Source organism: Leopardus geoffroyi, chromosome B1 (assembly GCF_018350155.1).
Source record: "Leopardus geoffroyi isolate Oge1 chromosome B1, O.geoffroyi_Oge1_pat1.0, whole genome shotgun sequence".
Classification (NCBI taxonomy): Eukaryota; Metazoa; Chordata; class Mammalia; order Carnivora; family Felidae; genus Leopardus; species Leopardus geoffroyi.
The window spans coordinates 22,486,969-22,513,681 of record NC_059327.1 but is presented as its reverse complement, the minus strand read 5'-3'; the positions used below and the strand labels follow the sequence as shown (position 1 = coordinate 22,513,681).

The 26,713-nt window shown below is 35.0% G+C and overlaps 1 protein-coding gene across 9 annotated transcripts in view; it reads left to right on the top strand.

The window, feature by feature from the left end:
• The window catches only part of TUSC3 (tumor suppressor candidate 3), a 289,103-nt gene that overhangs the window by 225,790 nt on the left and 36,600 nt on the right, over positions 1-26,713 (top strand). For all 9 annotated transcript variants that reach the window (XM_045455141.1, XM_045455177.1, XM_045455169.1 and 6 more), the window contains one exon: positions 9,107-9,170. In XM_045455141.1, coding sequence (XP_045311097.1) covers positions 9,107-9,170 — 64 coding nt within the window. The remainder of the gene's footprint in view (positions 1-9,106; positions 9,171-26,713) is intronic.

Below are 26,713 nucleotides of genomic sequence, written 5' to 3'. Positions count from 1 at the left end.
TTTGAAATAATTAATGGTAATAGTAATGATAATATTTATTGAGTGCTTACTGGGTTTTAGGCCTGATACTATTTCACGTGTATTACCTAATTCACCTCTCACATTTTGTTTTTTCAACTCAAATAGTTGTTTCCAGTTGAACAGTTTGAGGCTTAGAGTAATTTTGTTCAAGGTCACACCTGTGGCAGATCCAGGATAGAGATTCCACTCAGGCATTTTGATTGAAATGTGTCTTTCAGTGTCTTTGTTTTATAGATTAGGAAACTGAGACCCAAATGATTGAATTGACCAAGATTAACAACTCGCTTGTTAATATCTATTCTGTTCATCAGCACTAGAAACCTAGACCCTTGACTCTAAGTTCAGTGTACTTTTCATCACACTAGCTTCCTTCTCCGGCAACAAACTGTTGGTCCATACTAGCCAGTTACTGTCAAAATATTTCAGTGTATAACAGGACCCTGTAATGATTATTCAAAACCAACACAGTTTTGAGATATTGAAAGAGCAGAATGACTGATATCATTTTCCCAAGAATTTTGGAAAAAGTTAAGTGAAATGAGATTCCTTTAATCTACTGACCTATACTATATTTAGCTTAATTTCCATTTTCTTTTCTGAAACGGTTAGATAAGAGGTATTAGAACCATTGTATTAAAACATACTAATTTTTCTTTTTTTTTTTAATTTTTTTAATGTTTTTATTATTGACAGAGAGAGACACAACAGCGTGAGCAGGGGAGGGGTAGAGAGAGGGGGAGACACAGAATCTGAAGCAGGCTCCAGGCTCGGAGCTGTCAGCACAGAGCCCGATGCAGGGCTCGAACTCACCAATCATGAGATCATGACCTGAGCCGAAGTCAGTCGCTTAACCTACTGAGCCACTCAGGCACCCCTTAATTTTTATTTTCAAGTATGTTGCTTGGAATTAAGATGAGTCCTATTCATATATATTATTTATTTATATTATGCTATGCAAAATTCAAATCATCTAATTTTTCTTCTGAATAAAGTGGCCTTTAAGTAAGTGATATCAAGGTAATGAACTTTCTGATACAGTAATTTTTATGAACCAGTCTTTAATTTTGGTTTATATAAAGTGTTCAATGGACTGGACAAGTGAAGAATATTTATATTCATGGTTTGCTAAAACATTTGATCTCTGTAGAAAAACTCTACAGAGTAGAGTAGATCTCTGTAGATATGTATCCAGTATCTGAGACCATGCTGATTTTCTTCTTGAGTAGCATTCTGTAAATGCATTGTGCTTATATGTTTAATATATATTCAGGATGAAATTACCATTAGTTACTAATATTTCCCTTATCAGAATTAGTAAAAAATCAGAAAAGGAAGTGATGTAAATTAATACCATGCTAAAGCTGCAAAGAAACATTACTTGATGTTTCTTCTTTGAGAGGATCTTGAAAGTATGTGCATTAAATACAATATTTTAAGACCAGTTTAAAAATCATGCACCTTAGCTCATTTTTAGTTGGATTAAGTCATTACTTTGGGTGGCACCATAAATGAAACGTAACTATTTTCTTGGAGGGAGGAAGGGAGAGAAGGAGTGGGTGAGGGAAAGAGAATCCCAAACAGGCTCCTTGCCCAGTGTGGGGAAGGGGGTGTTGCTCATTCCCACACCCATGAGATCACTACTTGAGCTGAAGTCAAGGGTCTGAGGCTCAACCAACTGAGTCACCCAGGCACCCCATGAAAGATAACTATTTCTAAGGTCAGTGCATAAGACCTTTGGAATGTTGATTTGTGCTTTTATTTTTGTGTTTGCTTTTATGGCTTTTAGTGTGTGCTAATAATCTCTGTTTTACTTTGGTAGACAAATTGTGTTCTCACAATTAAATGTGTAAGTCATGAAAATATAGTTTTTTGGACTTTTGGTTTTCTGTTTTATTATGCTGGGTCTTCATTGCCTGCGTTGATACCTGGTATGTAATAATTGCTCAGTAAAAATTTATCAAATGAATTCTCCTTTATTGAATCCTGAAGTCTTTTGTAGTATCTGGGTTTGAAGTGATTTTAATGACTAAAGAGATGGATAAAAGTCATATGTTAGTACAGGTTCCTGAATATCATCTTTTTAAATTATCAGTTCAACATCCTGAATTTTCCTATAAAAATAAAATGATTTCTGAATGGTATTTAGGCATGTTTGTCTAATGTTTAAAAGATTCAATTACTTTGTAATAAAGACCTTAAAATGCTTTGTCCTTGATTATATTTGACTATGTACTGTAAAGAAAGCCAGATGCTATGCAGGTTACTTACCTTGACATTATCTTATTTAATTTTTAGGCCTATATTTTGGGAAATGTCTTCCTATTCCTATTAAAGATGTGAAGTTCAGTAATTTTTTCAGGATAACATAGCTAGCAAGTAGCAGATTCAGGACTATTCCCTAAGCCTTTACTCTGTCCTGCCTCATGTATACAAGAAGTAAGCCTGCAAGTATCATAGGTCTGATATAGTGAAGTAAGTCTCTAAGGACCAACAGTAGATTTTCTAAATCTAGCTGTATTTTTTAATTAGGTAGAAGTATGTAGATTGTTTGGAATTGTGATTAGAAGTGGAAAATAGATTACATGATATATTTTTCTCACACATTTAAGAAAGAATTGAACGGTTCTGAATAGGATAATGATATAGATTCTTGTTAGTTTTAGCAGGATTAATCTGGCTGGCAAATAGATTATAGGGTAGAGGCAGGGAGAAGAAAGAAACTGTTGCAATAATCTAGATGAGAGATAGTGACTGCTTAGACCAGACAATAAGTCCTGGACTTAATCTTTGGGCGCTTTTGCCAATGCTTCTTGGAAGTAGTTAACAAGTGGTTGAATTTGGAATGGATTTTGAAAGTAAAGTCAATGGTATTTTCTGAGTGATTGAAGATAGAGGAAGAGAGGGAGGAGAAAAGAACAAACTAAGATGATTCCAAGTTTTGGCCGAAACAACTGGGAAAATCATGTTGCTGATTCTGGGATAGATAGGGAAGCACATCAATTTTTGTTTGGACCATTTTAAGTTTTAGGCTTCCAAGTGGAATATATTAGTGAAAACCATCAGACTACCAAGTGAAGATGGCTATGTACAAGAGCAATGTAAAAGTCTGACGTACTGAGCCGGAGATATAAATGTGGGCATCATCAGTATAAAAATGGTAATTATTAAGGCATTGGGTTGAATAAGAACACCAGGGAAGGTTGAGTATAGAGAACAGACCACAGTCTATGGAGCTCTGAGATTCTCCCAAGTTTAGTTCAGATAATGAGATGGAAGAACCAAGGAGCATGAGGAAGTGGAGCCAGTGAACTAGAAAAATCAAAAGTGGCATCCTAGATGCAAAAGTTTTCAACAAAATATTAGCAAACTAAATTCAACCATACATTAAAAGGATCATTTACCACAATCAAGTGGGATTTATCCCAGGATGCAAGGTGCAGCTCAGTGTTCAAAAATCAATCCATGTGAAACACCAGATTTCCAATAGGAAGAATGAGAAGTACATAATTATCTCAATTGATGGAAGAAAGCATTTGACAAAGTAGACATCTGTTCATGATAAAAACTCTCAACCAAGTGGGTTTAGAGGGAACATATGTCAGTGAGTGCCATATATGGAAAAACCACAGCTGACATCATACTTGGTGAAAAACTGAAAGCTTTTCCTCTAAATACAGGAACAAGAGAGAGATGTACAATGTCACCATTTTTATTCAAAGTAGTAGTGGGAATCCTAGCCACAGTAGACAAGAAAAAGAAATAAAAGGCAACCAAATTGGTAAGGAAAAAGAAAATTGTCACTATTTGCAAATAACATGATAGTATGTATAAAATATCATAAAGACTTTGCCAAAAAAATCCAAAAAAAACAAAAACAAAACTACTGGAACTGATAAGTGAAATCAGTACAGTTGCAAGATACAAAATCAGTATGCAGAACTCTGCTGATTTTCTATACACTAGTAACAAACTAGTAGGAAGAGAAATTAGGAAGCAGTCCCATTTACAGTTGCACCAAAAAAGAATAAAATACTAGGGCACCTGGGTGGCTCAGTCGGTTAAGCGTCCGACTTTGGCTCAGGTCATGATCTCACAATCTGTGAGTTCGAGCCCCATGTCGGGCTCTGTGCTGAGGGCTCAGAGCCTGGAGCCTGCTTCGGATTCTGTGTCTCCCTCTCTCTGACCCTCCCCCGTTCATGCTCTCTCTCTCTCTCTCTGTGAAAAATAAATAAACTTAAAAAAAAGAATAAAATACCTGGGAATAAACTTAACTAAGGAGGCAAAAGACTAGCACTGCAAAAATTATAAAACACTAATGAAAGAAATTGAAGATGACACAAACAAATGGAAAAATATACCATATCCATGGATTGGAAGAATCAATATAATTACAATGTCTGTACTACCCAAAGCAATGTACACATTTAATGCAATCCTTATCAAAATACCAACAGTACTTTTCACAGAAATAGAAAAATAATGCTAACAAAAATCCCTGAATAGTCGAAAGCAAAGTTGATAAAGAGCAAAGCTGGATCACAAGCCCACATTCCAAAATATACTATAAACCTATAGCAATGAAAACAGTATGGTACTGGCACAAAAATAGATATGTTGATCAATGGAACACAATAGAGAGCCCATAAATAAACCCACAATTTCATGGTCAATTAATCTATGACAAAGGAGGCAAGAATCTCCAATGGGAAAAAAGACAGTCTCTTTGACATGATGTTGGGAAAATTGGACAGATACATGCAAAAGAATGAAAGTGGACCACTTTTGTACTGTGTACCAAAAAAAAAAAAAAAAAATGGATTAAGGACCTAAATGTGAGATCTGATACCGTAAAAATCCTAGCGGAAAGCAGAGGCAGTAATTTCTCTGACTTCAGCCATAGCATCATTCTTCTAGATATGTCTCCTGGGGCAAGGGAAACAAAAGCAAAAATAAACTATTGGGACTTAATCAAAATGAAAAACTTCTGTAAGGAAAGGAAACAACAAAACTAAAACACAGCCTACAGAATGGGAGAAGATATTTGCATATGATATATTCATTAAAGGGTGTGTATCCAAAGTATATAAAATAACTTACACAACTCAATACCCAATAAACAGAGAATCCAGTTAAAAAAATGGGCAGAAGACATGAACGGACCTTTTTCCAAAGACGACATCCAGACGGCCAGACACATGAAAAGGTGCTCAGTATCACTCATCACTATTTGAAATGCAAATCAAAAGTACAATGACATTTCACCTGTACCTGTCAGAATGGCTAAAATCAACAACACTGGAAACAAGTGTTGGCAAGAACGTAGAGAAAAAGAATCCCTCTTACACTGTTGTTGGGAATGCAAAGTGGTGCAGCCACTGTGGAAAAAACAGTATGGATGTTTCTCAAAAAATACAAAAATAGAATTACCATATGATACAGTAATTCCTCTACTGAGTATTTACCCGAACAATACAAAAACACTAAGGGGCACCTGGGTGACTTAGTTAAGTGTCTGACTCTTGATTTCGGCTCAGGTTATGATCTCACAGTTGGGAGATAGAGCCCCATGTCAGGCTCTGCTCTGAGCACGTAGCCTGTTTGGGATTCTCTCACTCTCTCGCTCTCTCTTTCTCTGCCCTTCCCTTGCTCACATACTCTCTCTCAAAATAAATCAACTTAAAAAAATACAAAAACACTAATTTGAAAAGATGTTTGCTCCCCTGGGTTTATTGCATCATTATTTACAATAGCCACATTATGGAAGCAGCCCAAGTGCCCGTCAAAAGATGAAATTATAAAGAAGAGGTGGTATAGATACGCAGTGGAATATTACTCAGCTATAAAATGAATGAAATCTTGCCATTTGCAACAACATGGATGGATCTAGAGAGTATGACGCTGGGCAAATAAGCCTGCCAGAAAAATACAAGTACCCTATGATTTCACTCAAAACAAGCAAACAAAGGAAAAAAGAGACAAGCCAAAAGACTCTTAAATACAGAGAACAAACCAATGATTATCACATGGGAGATGGATGGGAAGATGTGTGATATTGCTAAAGGTGATTAAGAATACCCATCATGAGGAAGGGAAAAAAAGGTTAAGGTGGTAAATTTTATGTTGTATGTTTTTTACCACAATAAAAACAGTTGGAATAAAAATGTATTTCTGTTGATGGAAAAAAGAAAACAAAGTAGACGTGGTGTACGTATGTATACACACAGAGACATGCCCATATACACAATAGTTGATTAGTACCCAACCATAAAAAATCATGAGATTTTGCCATGTGCAACTACATGGATGGACCTATAAAGTATTACGCTAATTGTAATATGTCAGGGAAGACATATACCTCAAGATTTCACCTATGTGGAATCGGAAACGAAAACAGATTCCTAAATCCAGAGAACAAACAGATTGAGGTGGGGAGGGAGGTGGATGAAATAGGTAAGAGAATTAAGGATTACAAACTCTCAGTTACAAAATAAATAAGTCATGGAAATGAAAAGTACAGCATGAGCAGTAGAGTCAACAATATTGTAATAATGTTGTATGGTGACAGATGATGACTACACTTTGGTGAACTTTGAGTAATGTGCAGAATTGTCAAATTGGTGTTGTGCACCAGTGACTAATATAACATATGTCTCAGTTATACTTCAATTTTTAAAAACAGTGGCATCCTAGAGGTCAAGAAAATTTTACAAAAAAACAAAACAAACAAACAAAAAAAAAACAAAAGCAATCATATGTAGCAGATTCTTCAGATAAAGTCAAGTAAGACTGAGTTATGACCATAGGATTTGAAATGTGGAAGGGTATTGATGACATTCACCAGAGAAGATTCTTTCTTTAACACAAATATTTTGAAACCACTCATCCAGAAAATATCTTACGTTCTTGCTTCTCTAAATTTGTTATTCTTACATAGGCAAACTACTTGGAGGTTGTTCTATAAACTTGAGCATATTATTCTTTATTGTTATATTCAGATATTTCAGTCAGTTATATAAATGTTCATTTTATTTATTGTAATGGTCAAGAGTTAATTATGTGACTGCCAGATAAAGCTTTTATAAAATGTTTCCCTTGATTTTCTTTTAATCAGTTATTGTATACCAGAAAAGACATGGACCTTGGAGGTCATTAGACCCAGGTTTAGGTCTATATTCCACCAATTAATAGTTGTACGATCCTAAGCCAATTAATTTCTGTAAATCTCAGTTTTCTCCTTTGGAAGATGACAGGATAATAATCATTTTATGTGGCTGCTAATAAGATACAATGTGATAACATACAAAACATGTCTAACAAATGTCCAACAAGAATACATGCGCCGGATATGAAATCAAAGAGACCTAACATCAAATCCCAGAGTTTACACCTAGTAGATGTGAAAACTTGGGCACATTTCTCACTTCTCGTAAGCCTTAGTTACCTTGTCTGTAAAATGGCTGTACTAAAAATACCTCTTATGTAGGATTATTAGAATTAAATAAGCTGTTGTATTTAAAAGTTTTAAGTGTCTTATACAAAGTAAGTGTTTGATAGATGGTAGCTATTGTTATTAGTACTCGGTGGGGTTGTATTTATGCTCCTCGCAGTTACAATTAGAATAATAAAGTCTCTGTTTCTCAGTTTTGAGGGTCTCAGTTTCTAATCACACTTTAAGTGATGCCAAACATAGCTTATGGTGTTTGTTTTGCTACCTGGTTTTTTTTTTTTCATAATTTCACTGTTGTCACTCACTAGTAATGTTAAAACCCTTTAATAATTAGCTGGCAGCTAAGTTAATGATTTTCACAGCTATGCTTGTCTCCATATAAGTACATTTAAAGAATAGAGTCAGCAAAGAACATTTATGTAATAGGATCTGTGAATGAAACAGAAACGGTTCTCTTTTAGTCAGTATGCTTGATGCTGTGCTTAAAGAACACACCTAAACATACCTTCAGATAAGACAGCTGTCCTATGAAGTACTGAGATTAGACACGGGAACAAAGACAGTTTAGATCAGAGTAGAAAGAACAGCCTTTAATGAAAATACCAGGGCACAATTTATGACAAAACACAGAAGACTTTATACACTTCAAAAAGATCACAAATTATCTAATTCAGTTCCTGAGTTTACAGATGAAGGATTATTCAATTTCTGAGAAATCTGGTGACATGACTCATATGAAGTCCAAGGAGGAATAATTTTCTGTTACTCTTTATAAGAGCATACTCATATATGCTTTCAACTGTATTTATCAAAAATAAAAACAACAGATTTTGAGAGGGCCAACGTGGTCCTCTGAAATGATAGTTCTGCTTCAAATGTGTTGTGAAATTGAGGACATTAAGTTAGATTATACGTGTTATTTTTTTCTTCAATTATTTTTTGATAATCAGAAAACCTAGAAAAGGATTTATATTTAAAGCAAATGCAGTTAATTTTCATGAGATTAACAGCAAAAATAATGGAAGTCAGTGTTTTCAGCAGTAAAATATCCTAGATGGAGATTGGTGTCATATTTTCTGTAATTGACTGATATCAACTGATAATCATTCTTACTAGGTATAGAAAACTGTACATTTCTCAGTGTGGCAAAAATTTTAATAATTTCATTTTGAAAAAAAGCCAGTTTGAATGCTCTAATGGACTGAATGCTAATATAAAGCTATTTTCTTATTTTAAAACTCGGATAATGTGGAAAAGAGTGATTTAATGTTTGATAAGTCATTTTTTTTTGCTTAAAAATAAACTTAATTGCTTTGATTTGTATCTTACAGCTTAACAGTAACTCTGGAATAACCATTACATTGTAATCATGTGTTTGTGGTAAACCGTTTAACAAGTTCTATTAAATTTACTTTTGATAATTAAGTTGCTTTCTACAAATAACAGTAATAACTGTAAACAAATGAATATGTTGGGTGATAACTATTTTATTCAAAAGAATTATATATAGAAGATTAATTCGATTTTTTCATTATTTCCCTTCCTGGTATAAAACTACAAATTACAAAAAAAAAAAAATGTACAAAAGAACTGCTTGTCTCTAGGTTGTAATTTTTGCTTCTTTGTCTTCTTTTATAGAGCTACATTCATGGAAGCAGCCAGGCTCAGTTCGTGGCAGAGTCACACATTATTCTGGTACTAAGTATCCTTTAAAATACTGATGGATTGAAAAGGGCAAAACAAAGGCTGCATGCTATCAAAGTGACTTTTTTTTTTCCCCTGACATTAATCAAGATTTTTGAAAGACATTAAATTTTAAACTTTGTTATTTTCCAGTTCCTAGGTTAATTATTTCCAGTTACATAATTTTGTTTTTATTCTCAGTCATTAACAGATTTATAATTGTCTTTTTTTTACTATTGAAATCACAGAGTATAGCTTTTGCTCTGTATTGGTTATCTCTGGTTAAAGTCTTGTGGAGTTTTGTGTGGTTTTACCTTAGAGGATCCTAAGGGGGAAAAAAAGTATCCTACAATATAAAAAGCAGACTTTGAAAACATTATCTTAGTACTGGTTCCCTTAAACATTATGGTAAGTCAGAGGAGGGAGATTTAAGATGGTTGGATGTCTTTTTTCGGACATACCAGACTAAATGTTATGAATCAGATAAGAGAGAGCAATTTATGGTTTGGGGGGGTAAAGGGTCGGAAGAGAGAATAGGAAAGAGATAAGGTAAAAGTGTCCAAATAAAAACAAACTCTGAATACTCTTAGAATGGAATAAAGTCACTCTTTAGGTAAACAACTATTTCTTGGGGAACACTGATGTTTGTGTGTCTTGTGAAATATTTGAAGCTTAATTTTATGGTGTTTTTTTTTAAGTATTTATTTAGAGAGAGAGTGAGAGCATGAGCTAGGGAGGGCAGCAAGGGAGAATCCCAAGCAGGCTCCACACTGTCAGTGCAGAGCCTGATAAGGGGCTCGATCACATGAACCGTGAGACCATGACCTGAACCAAAATCAAGAGTCAGACCCTTAACTGACTTAAGCACCCACGTGCCCCTTAAATTTATAATGTTGAAAATAGTCATTATCAGGATTTAAAGGGTGACTGTAGTATTGTTTATACATTTGATTACTTTCCTGGTTACTGAGATTCATACTCAACTGCAGTAGTCTAGACCAAATTTTCAGTATTTTATATAATCAGAGCTATTTAAGCTTCTAAGGAATCTTCGAACTTATCTAGGCCCAAACCTCATTTTAAAAGTAGGAAAACTAATACCCATAAAGTTTACTTGGCTTGCTTTAGATTAGAGGAAAACTAGGATTAGAAATCACTTTTCTTTTTAATCATCTGTTGGTTAAGTTTTATATATGTTATTATGGTCTGTGGCATAGGATTTCATAAGTAAATCTCAGTCATGCCATCTTGAAGTTTTTGTTTTTAATCTGGAAGGAAATGACTAATATCATTAATGTTTGTGTATGTTGCTACCTTATTATACCAGTACACTTTTTAATTCACCAGCAAATATAGATTTACTACCTTCAGTTTATTTAAGCAATCTATTTTATTTGCATAATATGTGCTGGACAGTGTATCAGGTATTGGTATATACTGAGTCTTGTATTGATTAAAGTGAAGGAAAGGGGTAGGAAGTGCTTATGGCACATCCGATTCTCAAGAAGCTCTCAAAATCCTCATTTATAGAATCAGGATTATTGAAGTAACCACATGGCATTTCTGTGTGAAGTCAAGGAGATAGCACACAAAAAGCATCTGGTCCTCCCTAAAGGCTATTGTGTTTATTTTCCCATCAGTTCTACATTTTTACCTTTCCCCCTTTCACATACTTGTGTGGATATGTGGAATTGTGCAGATCTAGAGCCCATTTCTTGCTTGCATTTATTTAGCCGTGTGCTTTTTTTAAAAAGCTACTATTACGAACATGTTTTTTGCTGTAGTTTGTCTCATAGACTAGAATCCGAAATACCTAGATTTGAGGTCACATTCTCAAGTTCCGTGATCTGGATCATTAAGTGCCAGCTTCTCTTTTCTGACTTTATTATGGGAAGAGATTCATACTTTCCGCACATCAGAGGGGCCTTGGGTGAGAAAATGAAGTATTTCCAAATCTGTTTGTTGGAAAATAAGGGAAAGCCATCTTTAGTCTTTACTTCTCTATTATATACATGTATTTATGAAGCAAAATAGATTTGTGTTAAAGCACATTGATAGGAAACAAATTGTTTACTGCAGGTGACATTTTAGCTTTTATTTATTGTAGGCTTTTTTTCCTAACCTGTTTCCATCCTTGATGTAGCATTTTAGTAGTGTACTTCCTTCAAAGCAGCTAGTCTATTGAACACATCAGGAGTACATAGCAAAGAGCTGTGTTGAGACCATCTCTGTGTGGCAGGAATCTCCCAGGTTTCATTTCATGGCTCATTGACATCAAGCATGCAAAGAACTTTCACAAGCAGTATGAAGTCTTCCATAGAGATTTTTTAACAGCAATACATAAAAGAGTTAAGAGTACTTATTCTCTTTATGCTACCAAAAATTACTTGTTTTATTTCCCCTGATTTTTTGTTTGCTTTACAGATACCTGTGAAAGAGAAAAGTTGTTTTAAAATAGTGGGCTCATTAAAATTATTGGTGAAAGTTAAGAAGTAGCCAAAGTAATAATTTCTGATTTTATTTTCACTTGGCAGAGTCTACTGATATTTTTTCCAATTTATCATGTATTTTTTTCCTTTATATGAAAAAAAATGTAAATTCCAGATGGTCACTTTTTGTTTATCTGCAGAGAATATGCCTGTTTTTTGGTTTTTCTCCTTCTCATTTAGTAAGCCAGATTACTAGCTGCAATTGCTATATGCAAAATTTGTTGAAAAAACCCTAAGAACAGATGGAGTCATTTGACTTCATAGGTTATAGATTCATATTTACTAAGAATAAGATTTTTCTCCCTATTAGTAGTGTTTTATTTTTTCAGTACCTGTTTGGGGGCGGGGGAAGAACAACAGTTCTAAGTTCATAAGAGAGAACTATATAAAAAAGGAGTAAGAAATATTTGACATTTTTTTAATTAAAAAAATTGTTTTTAATGTTTTTAATTTTGATTGAGAGAGACAGAATACGAGTGGGGCAGGGGAAGAGAAAGAGGGAGACACAGAATCCAAAGCAGGCTCCAGGCTCTGAGCTGTGAGCACAGAACCCAAGGTGGGGCTCGAACCCACGGACCATGAGATCATGACCTGAACCGAAGTTGGATACTTAACCGACTGAGCCACCCAGGTGCCTTGGCATTTTAATACAGAATATGGGAACTAGGAATAATTTATATAATCCTTACATTTTTCCCAGTAAAAATTCATTTTTATTTATTTTTTTATTCGGTTATATTTCAACACCTAATGCAAATGTAAGATATTCACTGCTTACAAGAAGGTAGACTGATAGAAAATTAATTGCAGCAAAAGAAGAAGGAGCCACTCAATGCCTAAAAAACTTGAACTGACTTTTCAGTTGGTTTTGATACAATAGAAAAAGGAGTTTGACAGACCGAGAATGAGTGAGAATATTCCAGTGGAAGGTCCAGCAGGCACAAAAACATAAAATGTGAGAGAATATTCACAAATGCTGAAGACAAGATCGATGAAAGGTTACTTAGGATGGATAATGAAAATCTTTCCAGCCCTTGCTAAGAAATTGGAATCTTGCCTGAGTCCACCAGGCTGTGGTCTATGTGTGCTTTTGGCTACAGAAAGCCTGACTTCTAGAGTTGGCTTTTACTTTATTTCAACTCTGATCTGTCCCTTAGCTCTCCACATCCTTCAAGTTCTACAGTGTTGTTAAGATGATGACATGAGATAAATATCAGTTGGAAGAAAAGGGCTAATATCAAAGGCAAAGGGCACAGTAGAAAAATTTTAACATAAAAATACATATATTCTAAAGAAGATCACATTTGCTTTTCTGATGAGAAATACATTTGTTTTCTATTTATTATGATTATTATTTGACTTTGCATTTGTTTTCGATCTGTGATAGCAAATGTTTTAGAATGTCATTTCCAAGGAAAAACATACTACATAAAAAAATTAATGATGGATGAAAATTGAAGATAATTTCAGATTTAGATCTCTCTGAGTCTTCTATAACTTGCTAACATTTTTTTCAACATCTGTTCTCATTTATCTTTAAACTGACAATCCTTATTCTCTTCCAAGGAGCAACAGTAAACTTAACATCATGTATAACTGAGAATGGATTATAAGATAGTGCAAATGTATTTGTTACTCATTCAGTAGCATAACTCAGTGCCTCTGGGTGCTGTACATAATTTATACAAACAGCTTCTGTTTTATGTGGGATTATGTCAATATTTTGATTTCTTAAGCAGTAAGAAGGTGATTGACAGATTCAGCAGAGAAACTCAAGTGTGCACAGTAGTTTAAGTATGTATTGCTGTGACATTACTCAATACAAATGTGCAAAGTAATACATGAGGTAGACTAGGTGTGTGTGTGTGTGTGTGTGTGTAGGCAGACATTAGGAATCTCAGAACAATAGAAAAAGTTTCAGAAACATGGTTTATCTACTATATAGTTCCATCTCTTACTGTAACATTGGGACTCTTCAATAAGATACAGCCAAAATGGCTACACCCACAGTTTAATGGCAGAAAATCAGCTATTATTTCAGAGTTAGACAGAGAGCCATAGAAGCTATCAGATTTGAAGGGGCTTTCATTTGTCATTCAGCCTTCTACTCAAGGAAGGAAGCCCTACACATCACGTCTCACCGATAATCGTCAAACCTTTTCCTCTTTCTAAAAATTAATACTCTACCTAAAAATTACGTCACAAGTGTGACTTTTTTCCAAAGGGTAAGTATTATGTAGGTTCTTTTTTTACCCAAACTGTTTTTTAAACTGATATATTAGAATGGAAGTTAAATAATTCTCAACACTCAGAGGCCTCAAAAAGGTTTGGTTAAAAAAAGAGAGGGAAAGTTGGCTAGTGTAAAGCCATTTCAGTTGAAGTCATACTTCATTACAACTATCAAACGTAAAGTAGGTTCGCAGCTTATTTTTTGGTAAAGCCTAGAAAACTTAAGTTTGCAGGAAATGTTCTGACCCTGCTGCTTTGTAACAGAATATTTTACCTCACAGTTAAAGACAACCATATATTTAGTCCCTCCTTTGCTTTAAAATCCTACTTTGGGGTTATATCCAAGTATATACTAAGTTATTGCATTTATTTTCAAGTATGAATAAAACTAACTTCCTCTCAGATATTACAGTTTGCAGTATTTTTGGTAGCAGCAGTTGACAAACTAGGACCAATGAGGGTCAAATCCAGTCTATCTACTATTTTTGTAAATAAAGTTTTATTGGAACACAGACACACCTATTCACTTATGTATTGTCTATGATTACTTTGCACTACAGCAGCAGAGTTGAGTAGTAGCCATAACGTGATACAGCTCGCACAGACCAAAGTATCTACAGTTGAACCTTGGACAATATGAGTGTGAGGGGTGCCGACCCCCCACACAGTTGAAAATCCACACACTACTTTTTACTCCTCAAAAATTTAACTATTAATAGCTTTCTGTTGATTAGAAGCCTTACTGATAACATAAACAATCAACACATATTTTGTTATATTACATACTCTAATCTTACAAATAAAGTAAGCCAGAGTAAAGAAAATATTAAGAAAATCATGAAGAGAAAGTACATTTACAGTACTGTACTGTAGTAACAAAAAAAATTATATAAGTGGACCCTAACAATGCAAATCTATGTTTTTCAAGGGTCAACTGTACTTTCTGGGCCTTTTCAGAAAACCTTTGTAAACTGCTCTATAGGATGTGTTAATTAAAAAAGAAAAAAACCGACAACCTTATTACCTCAAGAGAGTTGCTACTGACTTTATTATCTTCCCCTGCATTTCTAGCTGTTTTGTTCCTTTTCTCTTGTTGTTTTCATCTAACCCTGTGATCTCATCCTACCCAATTTCTTTTTTGCTTTTTTGACTTGTGCTGTCACTTACTAGTTTTTTGGCTTTGCGTAAGTTATCCAGACCTTGCTCAAGCATCGTTTTCCTCATTGGTAAACTGAAGAGGGTATCTGTGTCTTAGAGTTGTTTGACAATGGGTGAGAGAGATAATGAACAAAAATTTACTGCCTTTTGGGAGCTAACATTGTAGTGGCAGGAGAAAAACAGTTATTAAAAAAAAAAGAATGCAAAATTTCTTTCAAAAACAGCGTTACAGAAGAAAAGCAGAAAAAAGCAAGCAGAGAGGTTGGAGGAGGCTTTTCTAATAATTTGTCATTTGAGCAGAAACTCAAAGCAATGTGACTTAATGGGCCTAATTGGGAGAAGAGCATTAAGCAGGGGAATAGGAAGTACAAAGATGCAAAGGCAGAGAGTTTCCAGTCTTGTTGGAAAAACAGCGAGTGGGACAAGAATAAGAGCAAACAAAGGCAGACAAGTCAAACCTAAGTCAAACCGATTTCAGCTGATCGGGGTACAAATCATGTATGGCCTAGAGGCCATTTTGAAACCTACCGTTTATTTTATTCAGAGTGACATGGAAAACTATTAAATTGTTCTGAACAGAAGAGTGGCATTACTGATTTAAAGCTATCAAGAAAGAGAACATTTTTAAGAACTTAGGGGCAGGAATTTCATGAGGCAGACACAACAACCAAAATTCACAGGAAAAGATGAAAAATTTTGCCACATTAAAATGACAACCCTCTGCCTAACAAAGCAACTTGACATCAGCATCGTGGCACTCTGAGTTGTTCCTTTTGTGTTTTTGATTTACAACTAATTGGAGGTCTATAACCAAACAAAAGTACCTCTGTTCAGTATGCCAGGACGACCGTCACAGATCCAGAGGAGTCTGTGAACCTGCCCCAGACCCATTTGTAGCCATCGGAAAAGATAATCTGGAGAGTGCAAAACTGGTACACTGACCAGAGATTGAGTATTTTGGGTCCAACCAGCTTGATGGGAGAAACTGGCAAGCCATCAAAACAGAGCAGAGACGAGTTTGGCAGCAGAGAAAAAAGGAAAACACACCATGGTGCCCTTCCTGAGGGCAACACTGCCACCTGCTGGGCTTTGCAGGGGGTGGGGGGCAGAGCATGCAGCAGCTACCTCTCTGGGCAGAGGAGGTGGGAAAGGAAAGTGGTGAGGGACAGATGGCCTGGTAGCAGTTGGAGGAACCCATTTCTCCAGCAATACCCACCTCTCTGAGACGGGACCCCCCCCATGACTCGGGGGAGGAAGAAGAAAGGGAGAGAGGGAGACAAGAACATCAGAGGGCCCTGAAGGAAAGTGTTTTTTGCTATAGGCTCCAGGATTTCAGCGCAAGGTCTACCCATGGACCTCTGGGATTTCCCCACTAGAGGATCCTCTTACTGGCCCAAGCCCACTCCCAAAGCCCCAGGTGCTAAGACCACCCCTACCCCCACTTTGCCACCAGCTTTTTTTTGAACCCCAGTTTTTTTTATAGGCCTGCTCCCAAGGGCTCCAATAAGAAAACCCAAAACCTCGTGCTATAACACCACCTTCTGGGACACAAGAAAAGTTTCTCATTGCCAGCCTGTTGAACTTTATAACAAAGTAAACAAGAAGGGTGTGTGCCACTTCAAATGGGAGAGCAGAGGCACACTTCATTAGCCACTGGAAAATCACAGTAATGTAGTGTCACACAAAGGATCATTCTCCAGCAGTGGAACTGCAAGGCATGTAATATTGTAGTCCAACTGATTAAAGAATTCAAAATTTCCTCATGAGAAATGAAGACATTTAATTAGCTACAAGAAAACTTAGGCAATTCAATGGACTCTGGAATAGAATTAATGAACAGAAGGAGTTGTATTTTTTTATTTTTAAACCAAAGAGATTTAAATTATAAAAATAGAATGAAACAAATTCTGGAGCTCAAGAACTTAAAAAGATGAGTATGTAGAAAGCATAAAGATTAGGACACATCAGACAGAAGAAAGAATAAGCAAGTTGGGGGATAGGAATTTAGAAATGACTCAGTTGGAAGGCGAGAGAACTAATATTTTTAAGAAGTTAAGAAACCCTACAAGAGTTGTTATTCTGTCAGACAAGCAAATATCAGAATGGTTGGTATATCAGGAGAACAGAGTGGGGAGGGAACAGAGTTTATTTTAAAGTGGTAATAGCACAGAGCTTCCTAAACTTGGGAAAGAAACTAGACGTAAGTCTATTAAGTTAAGGGAACGTCTTACTATCTCAGTGTAGAAAGATCTTTTCCAAGAAACTGTTCAAAATCAGGGAAAAAAAGGAAAGTAACCTAGAAAGGAACTTCCTATTAGAATATCAATGGATTTCTCAGCAGAAACACTACAGACCAGGAGAGAGTAGAATGACATATTCAAAAATTGAAAGGTAAAAATTGCCAGCTAAAAATACTTTATCTGGCACAGTAACCCTTTAGATATGAACAATACATAAAGGCTTTCCCAAACAAAAGTTGAAGGATCTCAACACCACCAGACCTATCTTACAAATAATGGTGAAAGTTGTTTTTCAAGCTGAAATGAAAAAGTGCTATTTGGACACATGCATAAAAAATGAAAGTCTATAAAACTCTGATAAAGGTGGTAGAATTTAAAAACTGTAATTCTATATTAGTATATTAACCCCTTAATTATAATATGAAGGTTAAAGGAAAGAGCACTAAATAATTATAGCTACTGTAACTTGTTAATGAATTCACAGTGTAAACATTTTGTGACATTAGAAATATAAAAGGTGAGGAGTAAAACAGAACTTTTATAGGTCAATGAATATAGTCTTTTTTTTTCCCTGCTGATAGCAATTTATTTGAGATATCTAAGCCTCATGGTAACCACAAGTAAAAAAATCTAAAGACACGAGACAAAATAAAGGGGGTGGGGGTATGAGGGAGACTGAATAAATCACCATGGAAAACCACAAATTCACAAAGATACAAACAATGGAGACAGAACAACCAGAAGACAAAAGATAAGATGGCAGTAGTAAGTCCTTATATATCACTTACCATATTAAATGGAACTGGATTGAAATAACCAATAAAAAGACACAGACTAGCTGAATGAATTTTTTTTGTTGAAAAGCAAGACCCAAATATACGCTGCCTGTAGGAGGCTCATTTCAACTCTAAACACACACAAGGGCTTAATATCAAGAGACAGAGAAGGATATTCTAAGCAAGTATAAACCAAAAGAAAGTGGGATTAGCCATACTTAGATTGGGCAAAATAGACTTCAAGCCAAAATGTTAACAAGAGACAAAGTAGGTCATTATATAATGATAAAAGGGTCAATACATCAAGAAGACATAACGAATGTTATGAATGTTACCCAACATCAGAGTGCCAAAATATATTCAGTAAATACTAACAGATCTGAAGAAAGAAATAGAACAAAATGCAGTAATAGGGAATTTCAGTAACCCACTGTCAGCAATGAATAGATCATCCAAATAGGTAATCAACATGTTGGGATTGAACCACACTTTAGAACAAACGTAACAGACATAGATAGGATATTCCATCCAACAGCCTAATATTCTCTTGAGAGAGAGGCTGTATGCACAAGTGGAAGAGGGGCAGAAAGGGAGGAGGAGAATCCCAAGCAGGCTCCACACTCACCACAGAGCCCTATGTGGGGCTTGATCTCACAACTGTGAGATCATGACCTGAGCCAAAATCAAGAGTTGGACACTTAACCAACTGAGCCATCCAGGCACTCCTGTAGAATTTGTTTTTTTGTACCTAACAGACTTTGTATCCTGAAAGTTTTTTTGTTTGTTTATTTTGAGAGAGAGTGAGCACATATGAGCAGGGGAGAGACAGAGAGCATGAGCCAGAGTTGGGGGGGGGGGCGGGAAGAGAGAGAATCTCAAGCAGGCTCCAAGGTCAGCAAATAGCTCAACACAGGGCTCTATCCCACGACTCTAGGATCACAGCCTGAGCTGAAATCAAGAATCAGACACCCAACTCACTGAGTCACCCAGGTACCCTCCATCCAATAACATAAAACACATTTTCTTATGAAGTGCATGTGGAACATTCTTCAGGATACATCATTTGATAAGGCCCCAAACACATATAGGCAACTCTCTTTTCTGACCACAATGGTATGAAACTACCTATCTACAAGAGGAAATACACAAATATGTGGAAACAACACACCTCTAAACGACCAGTGTGTCAAAAAGAAATCAGAATGGAAATTAAAAATATCTTTAAACACATGACAGTGGAATTACAACATACCAAACTAATGGGATACAGCAAAAACAGTTCTGGGAGGAGGTAAGTTTATAGCAATAAATGCATAAATTATGAATTGACAGTGATCTCAAGTAAACAACTCAGAAATGAAAGTGAAGACATTACAACTGATACTTCAGAAATACATAGTATAACAGACTTCTATTAATAATTGTATGCCAACAAATTACATAACTTAGAAGAAATAGATACATTCTTAGAAACATGACTTGCCAACAGTGTTTCAAGAAGAAATAGAAAAATCTAAACAGATCAAAATTGAGTAAAAATATTCTATCTGTAATCAAAAACCTCCCAACGCAGAAAACCCCAGGACCAAATGGCTTCACTATGGAGAATTGTACCTAACACTTAAGTAAGAATTAACACTGGGGCACCTGGGCGACTCAGTCAGTTAAGCTTCCAGCTTCAGCTCAGGTCATGAACTCACAGTTCGTGAGTTCGAGCCCTACCCTGGGCTCGCTGCTGTCAACACAGAGCCTGTTTTGGATCCTCTGTCTCTTTGCCCTTGTGTGCTCTGTCTCATAAATAATTTTTTTTTTTTAAATAAAAGAATTAACACCAATCCTTCTCAATCTCCAAAAAAAAAAAAAAAAAAATTGAGTAGGGAACACTTCCAAACTCATTCTCTGAGGCCAGCATTACGATGATACAAAACTAGATAAAAGCACCACAAGAAAAGTATACACTAATATCTGATGAGTACAGATACAAAATTTCTCAAACTATGAGCAAACCAAATTCACGAACACTTAAAAAGGATTATACATCACAACCAAGTTGGAATTGAAAGCTTTTCCTCTAAGATCAGGAAGAAGACAAGGATGCCTGCCAGCATTACTGTTATTTAATAAGCTAGAGCAATGAAGACAAAGAAACAGAGGGCATCTAAATTGGAAAGGAAGAAGTAATATTGTTGCTCTTTGTAGACGATATGAACATATGCATGCACACACACACAGACACACACACTTACACTGAGAGAATATCCCAAACTCTCAACTAAAATCTGTTGTAACTAATTAACAATTTCAGTAAAGTTACAGGTTACAAAATCAACATGCAGAAATCAGGTGCATTTTTTACACTAATGATGAAACATCTGAAAAAGAAAATCCAATTTATAATAACATCAGAAACAAAAAAAAATTCTTAGGAATAAATTTAACCAAGGAAATGAAACATCTGTACAACAAAACTCCAAGACTTTGCTGAAAGAAATCAAAACACAAACAAATGGAAATGCATTCTCTGTTCATGGATCTGAATAATACTATTAAAATATCCATACTCCCCAAAATCATCTACAGATTCAGTGCAATCCTCATCAAAATATAAAGGCTTTTTTTTTTTTTTTTTTTACAGAAATGGGAGAAACACTCCTAAAATTTGTACTGAACCACAACAGCCAAAATATCTAAAGCAATCCCAAGGTAAAAGAACAAAACCAGAGGTATCACACAGGTTTCAAACAATACTTCAAAGCTATAGTAATAAAAACAGTATCGTACTGGCACAAAAACAGACACAGAGACCAATGGAACAGAATAGACAGCCCAAAATTAAATTCCTGCATATATGATTTACTGAAATTTGACCGGAGGGCCCAGAACACTCCATGAGGAAAAGAGTCTCTTTAACAAATAGTTTTAAGAAAATGGATAAGCAAATGCAGAAGAATACTAAATCGACACTTTTCCAAAGACAACATGCAAATAGCCAACAGATGCTCAACATCACTCACCATCAGGGAAATGCAGATCAACACCACTATGAGATACCACCTCAATTATGATGGCTGTTGTCAAAAAGGTAAGAAATAGGTGGTGGTGAGGCTGTGGAGAAGAAGAAGGTTTGTTCTGTTGGTGCGATTGTAAATTGGTGCAGCCACTATAGAAAAACAGCATGGAGTTTCCTCAAAAAATTAAAAATAAAACTACCATATGATTCAACAATTACCTTTCTGGGTATGTGTCCAAAAAAACAAACCCACTAATTTAGACAGATGTATGCACCCCTCTGTTTATGGCATCATTATTTGGAATAGCCAGATATGGATATAACCTACACAACCTAAGTGTCTGTTGATAGACGTGTAAAAAACAAAAACAAAACAAACAAAATGATAGGCATACAAACAGTCTTGCTATTTGGAATAACATGGGTGGAATTTGAGCACAGTGTGTTAAGTGAGATCAGTCAAGAAAGACCACTACTGTATGATATCACTTACACGTAGAATTTTAAAAAGCCAAACTTGTCAAAACAGTAAAATGGTGGTTATCAGAGGATGAAATGAAGGGTAGTAAGACAAATGTTAAGGGTACAAATTTAATGAGAGTAGTAGTAAATAAGCCATAGAGAACTAATGCACAGTGAAACGAATATAGACAACAATGTTGTAGTATGATCAAACTTGCTAAGAGTCTCGAACTTGATTATTTCAACCTTTAAAAAAGGATAATTATGTAACATGATAGAGGTGATAATTATTATTACAATGGCAGTCAAATTACAATATGTAGATATATCACATTAACATGTTGTACACCTTAAATTTACACAATGTCTTATGTCAACATACTAAAAAAACATATTAAGGTTTTTTTTTTTTTTTTAATATGTAAAAAAACACATCGCATTGTAGTTAAGAGCAAATAGGCATTGGCTTCGATAGCCTTGGTTTGAATTCTGGCTCCAGTAGTGCCTAACAGTGTCCCGGTTATTAACCCCCGTAAGTTTCATTATCCTAACTTATAAGTAAGAATAAGACAATACCCACTTCACAGCACTGTTAAGGGGCTTAATGAGAGAAATCCATGCATAGTGCTTAGCTCAGTTGCCTGCACATAGTTGGGGTAAATAAATGTTGGCTATTAGTATTAAATAACCTATATACGTATATACAAGACAACACATGAAAGGAAGAGAGTTTATATGCAACACTTTCATGTCCAGAAAAAGGAAGTGTCCTACAAATTAAGAAAAATACACAGATGAGGAAAAAGACGTATGGGAAAATGAGCAAAAAAAAAAAAAAAAAAAAGCAAGAAAAAAAAAGCAATATACAAAAGATTAAAAAGAGAAATGAGCTTATCAAAAGATACTCAAACTATTAATACAGATTCTCCCTCATCAGTTTGATAAAATCAAGAGTTTGGCAATACTATTGGTGAAATATAAGGAAAATACAATATGATTAAACCTTAGTTAATTTGAAAATATGTATATGCACTCTCTAGAAAACTCTATGTGTAGACCTTAGAGAAAAATATTGCACATGTACATGTAAAAAAGATCTTTGTAGGAATATTTGTAATCGCAAATATTTGGAACAATTTTGCCTAAGATAAATACCCAGTAAAATGTGGTTTATACTTATGAAAATCTTATACATAATTTTCCCTTGCAAACTGAATTTGTGTGAAGTTCAAAAATTCCAATGAGAAGCCTGTTGTTTGCTCACATAGTTTTCCCATCATATCTTAAAAATTTGTAGAGGAAAAATGGTAAAAATGGTATGAAGATCTTTGAATAGGGATATGTTATACTTGTGTAACTATAGTTAATATCCAATTTTTTTGCCTAATAAAACATACTTTTCCTTGAGATTATATCTACATATATGTGTATTTATGTCACATCTATATACGTGCACATGGGTGTTTGTGTATATATAAAATTTTACCCTGAGAAAATTTTTATATATAACTATACTCTTAATCAAAAATTTTAAGCATTTAATTTTGTAAACCTTATTTTCCTCAGATATAGATTTATGTTATTTTCCCCTTGATTTTATTAATAAAATTTCAGAAGCTATGTAGGAAACGGGGTCCTAAAGTAAGTATTTTATTTATAATATCTACATAAAATCATTTTAAAATGTCATTTCTAATTTGAATATTTGAAAAAAATATTTTGTTACAGTTAAAATAATCTGAATTTTCTATGAATTTTCAGATCAAATGTGTCTATTTAAATGTGTAGATTAAAATTTGTACCTGAATAAAGTAAGGGGTGTTAAAGCGAAATATAAAATAGAAACCACACTTGAGAATTCCCCGGCAGAAAAAAATCATTCAAGCCACATAAACACTTTAAGACTAAATGTAGCCCTTTACATGAGTATAAGCAAACCTTAACTTGGGGTATTTCTTGTAAATACCTCTGATAATCATAAAAAAAACCTTATGTCATCATCTTAAAACTGGTATGAGGTAATCACTTGTAACCAATCACCTGCCACCTGGAAACCCCCATTGTAATAAGCAACCACTATTAAAGTCAACAACTTCTTCATTTTACTTTAGAAGCCATTCTGTAACTTCATGTCCCTGAGTTTTATAGTAGTAAGTCCTTGGGGTGCCTGGGTGGCTCAGTCAGTTGAGCATCTGACTTCGGCTCAGGTCATGATCTCACAGCTCATAGGTTGGAGCACTGCATTGGGCTCTGTGCTGACAGGTCGGAGCCTGGAGCCTGCTTCAGAGTCTGTGTCTTCCTCTCTCTCTGCCCCTAACCCACTTGCATTCTGTCTCTGTCTCTCTCAAAAATAAATAAACATTAAAAAATTTAAAAAAACATTTATATTAGTAAGTCCTTGAATTTGAGGATTCCCAGTTTGAAAACTGTTCTTATATTCCCAATAAACTTAATTAAGTATTATTTATTGATGTGGTGGTTTAAATTTGGTTATTTCTGGATTTTTGGCAAATGGAACCAGAAAAAGATGAAAGGGAGACCTACTTTAACTCCTTAGGATCTATACAGTCACAGTAGTTTGCTCCAGGGAGCTAAGTCAAGCAGTAGAAATCCTTACATATGAACAGTTTGGTACAAGCTTTTAATATTTTCCCATCACTTTATTATTAGCATTGTCCTATGACTCTAGACTTGAGTTTTTTTCCAGTGGATTATCCAAAACATTTTAAGAATATATCCTTAAGGTGCACAGACTGATAATACTGAAATATATTTCAATATGCTGGTAATAATGAAATATTGATTCTCTTATGTTACCCTTTTCAGGCCCTCATGACATGACTGAATCTCCAGGAACTCTAATAATTAACCAAATTTCAGTGTTTTCAAACTATGTATCATGGATCCCCCCAAATTTAGTGGTAGTATATGGTGTATACATGTGTTCGGCTTGGTTTGAGAGGGGAGAAGGGAGAGGGGAGTGCTGATACTGCATAGTGCTGATAGTGGCTTTTTCTCTTGTATGCAGTAGGCTTCCAGGCAAGTTTGTTTGGGTTATTGGTTGGTTTTCTCCAGAAAGGGTTTCATAAAGGATTGCTAAATAGAATAAATTGAAAACTATTTGTTGACATATTAGACGAAGGGTTAGTATCCAAAATCTACAAAGAACTTATCAAACTCAGCACCCAAAAGACAAATAATCCAATGAAGAAATGAGCAAAAGGCATGAACAGACACTTTTCGGAAGAAGACATTGAGAGGGCTAACAGACACATGAAAAGATGCTCAACATCTCATCTTCAGGGAAATAGAAATCAAAACCACAATGAGGTACCACATAACATCTGTCAGAATGGGTAAAAAGAACAGCTCAGGAAACAACAGATGTTGGCAAGGATGCGGAGAAAGGGGAACAGTTTTGCATGGCTGGTGGGAATGCAAACTGGTGCAGCCACTCTGGAAAACAGTATGGAGTTCCTCAAAAAATTAAAAATACAACTACTCTATGACCCAGCAATTGCATTACCAGCTATTAACCCAAAGGATACACAAACGCTGATTTGAAGGGGCACATGCACCCTATCAACAGCAGCACTATCAACAAAAGCCAAATTATGGAAAGAGTCCAGATGTCCATCAACTGATGAATGGATAAAGAAGATATACATAGAATGAATATTACTGAGTAATAGAATATTACTCAGAAATTAGAAAGAATGAAATCTTGCCATTTACAACATTGATGGAACTAGAGTTTATTATACTAAGCAAAATAAGTCAGAGAAAGATAAATATGATTTCACTCGTGGAACTTAAGAAACAAAACAGGTGAACATACGGGAAGGAAAGGAAAAGTAAGATAAAAAGAGAGAGGCAGGCAAACCACAAGAGACTCTTAAGTATAACAAACTGAGGATTGCTGGAGGAGTGTTGGGTCAGCGAATGGGCCAAATGGGTGATGGGCATCAAGGAGGGCACTTGTTGGGATGAGCCCTGGGCATTATAGCTAAGTGATGAATCACTAAATTCTATTCCTGAAATCATCACTACACTATATGTTAACTAACTTGGATTTTAATAAAATTTAAAAATCAAAAAAAAAAAAAAAAAAAGAAAAAAGAAAACACTTTGTATAGAGAAGTTATTGTAAGCATAAATGCCTAACTGGAGAAGTCAGGCATCTTTTGTTTACCAGAAATTGGATAATAAGGTCATGAAAGACTCAAATATTTTACAGTTATTAATCAGTATTTTGATCTAATGGTTCTGAAAATAGAGTGGAAATATTTACTCTGCAGAATTTTCCTTGACTTCCTCCACTCAATTGCATACACATAGGCAGATAATATTCTTTGAGCTTTCACAGTTTGGAGTAAAAGACATTAGAGACCCTGTACAAGATACTAATGCTGGGTTGTACATTTGTAGCAGTAGAAATGAATACAAGGAAACCTTAGTAAAGTTGAACAAATTGGGGAATTTCTGAGCTAAAATTATTTGCCTCTTCATTTTTTTAATCCATTAGTCATTTGGGCAGAATACATAATAAATATATATCCAGAATTGATGAGTTCTTAAATCTTAACATTAGTCCATGTCAAAAATGTTTTTTTTAACACGGTTAAGAATTTTCTTATAAAGGTGGAAAGCTCCCCTCATTTTCTTAATCTTTGGCTTCTTTCAGTATGGTATGAAAATATTCATCCTGCTGCAAGCAGACATTAGGTACAGAATTTTGTGTTCATTCTTAAAATGTAAACTTCACTAAATTAAGATGCTGCTGAATTTGTTAGTTTTATTATAATGTGCATGTTTTCTTTTGTAAAATTTGTAATTGAATAACAAAAAATTTCCGAGTGACACAATACCTGATCTTAATAAATGTTTCTTTAAACAAGGTAATCTATGAAACAGCACATTAGTTAGAAGTCAGGCAGAAAAAAACTATGCACACAAGCACTCGTTGTGAACTGGGGGGGAAATCATGGTAAATACAGTCGAATTTTCCGTGATTGCCGATGAAGTTTGTCCCTGTGACTAGAACTAGTACATCTCTTCATGTATAACATGAAATGGCATAACTGATTATGAGAGCCATGTAAATCATATGTGCTAAGAAATTAAAGTCCTGGAACTTAAGAACATTTCGAGTTGAACCTTCAAAATCTCGCCATTTCAGGCAAATACCAAAGAACGGT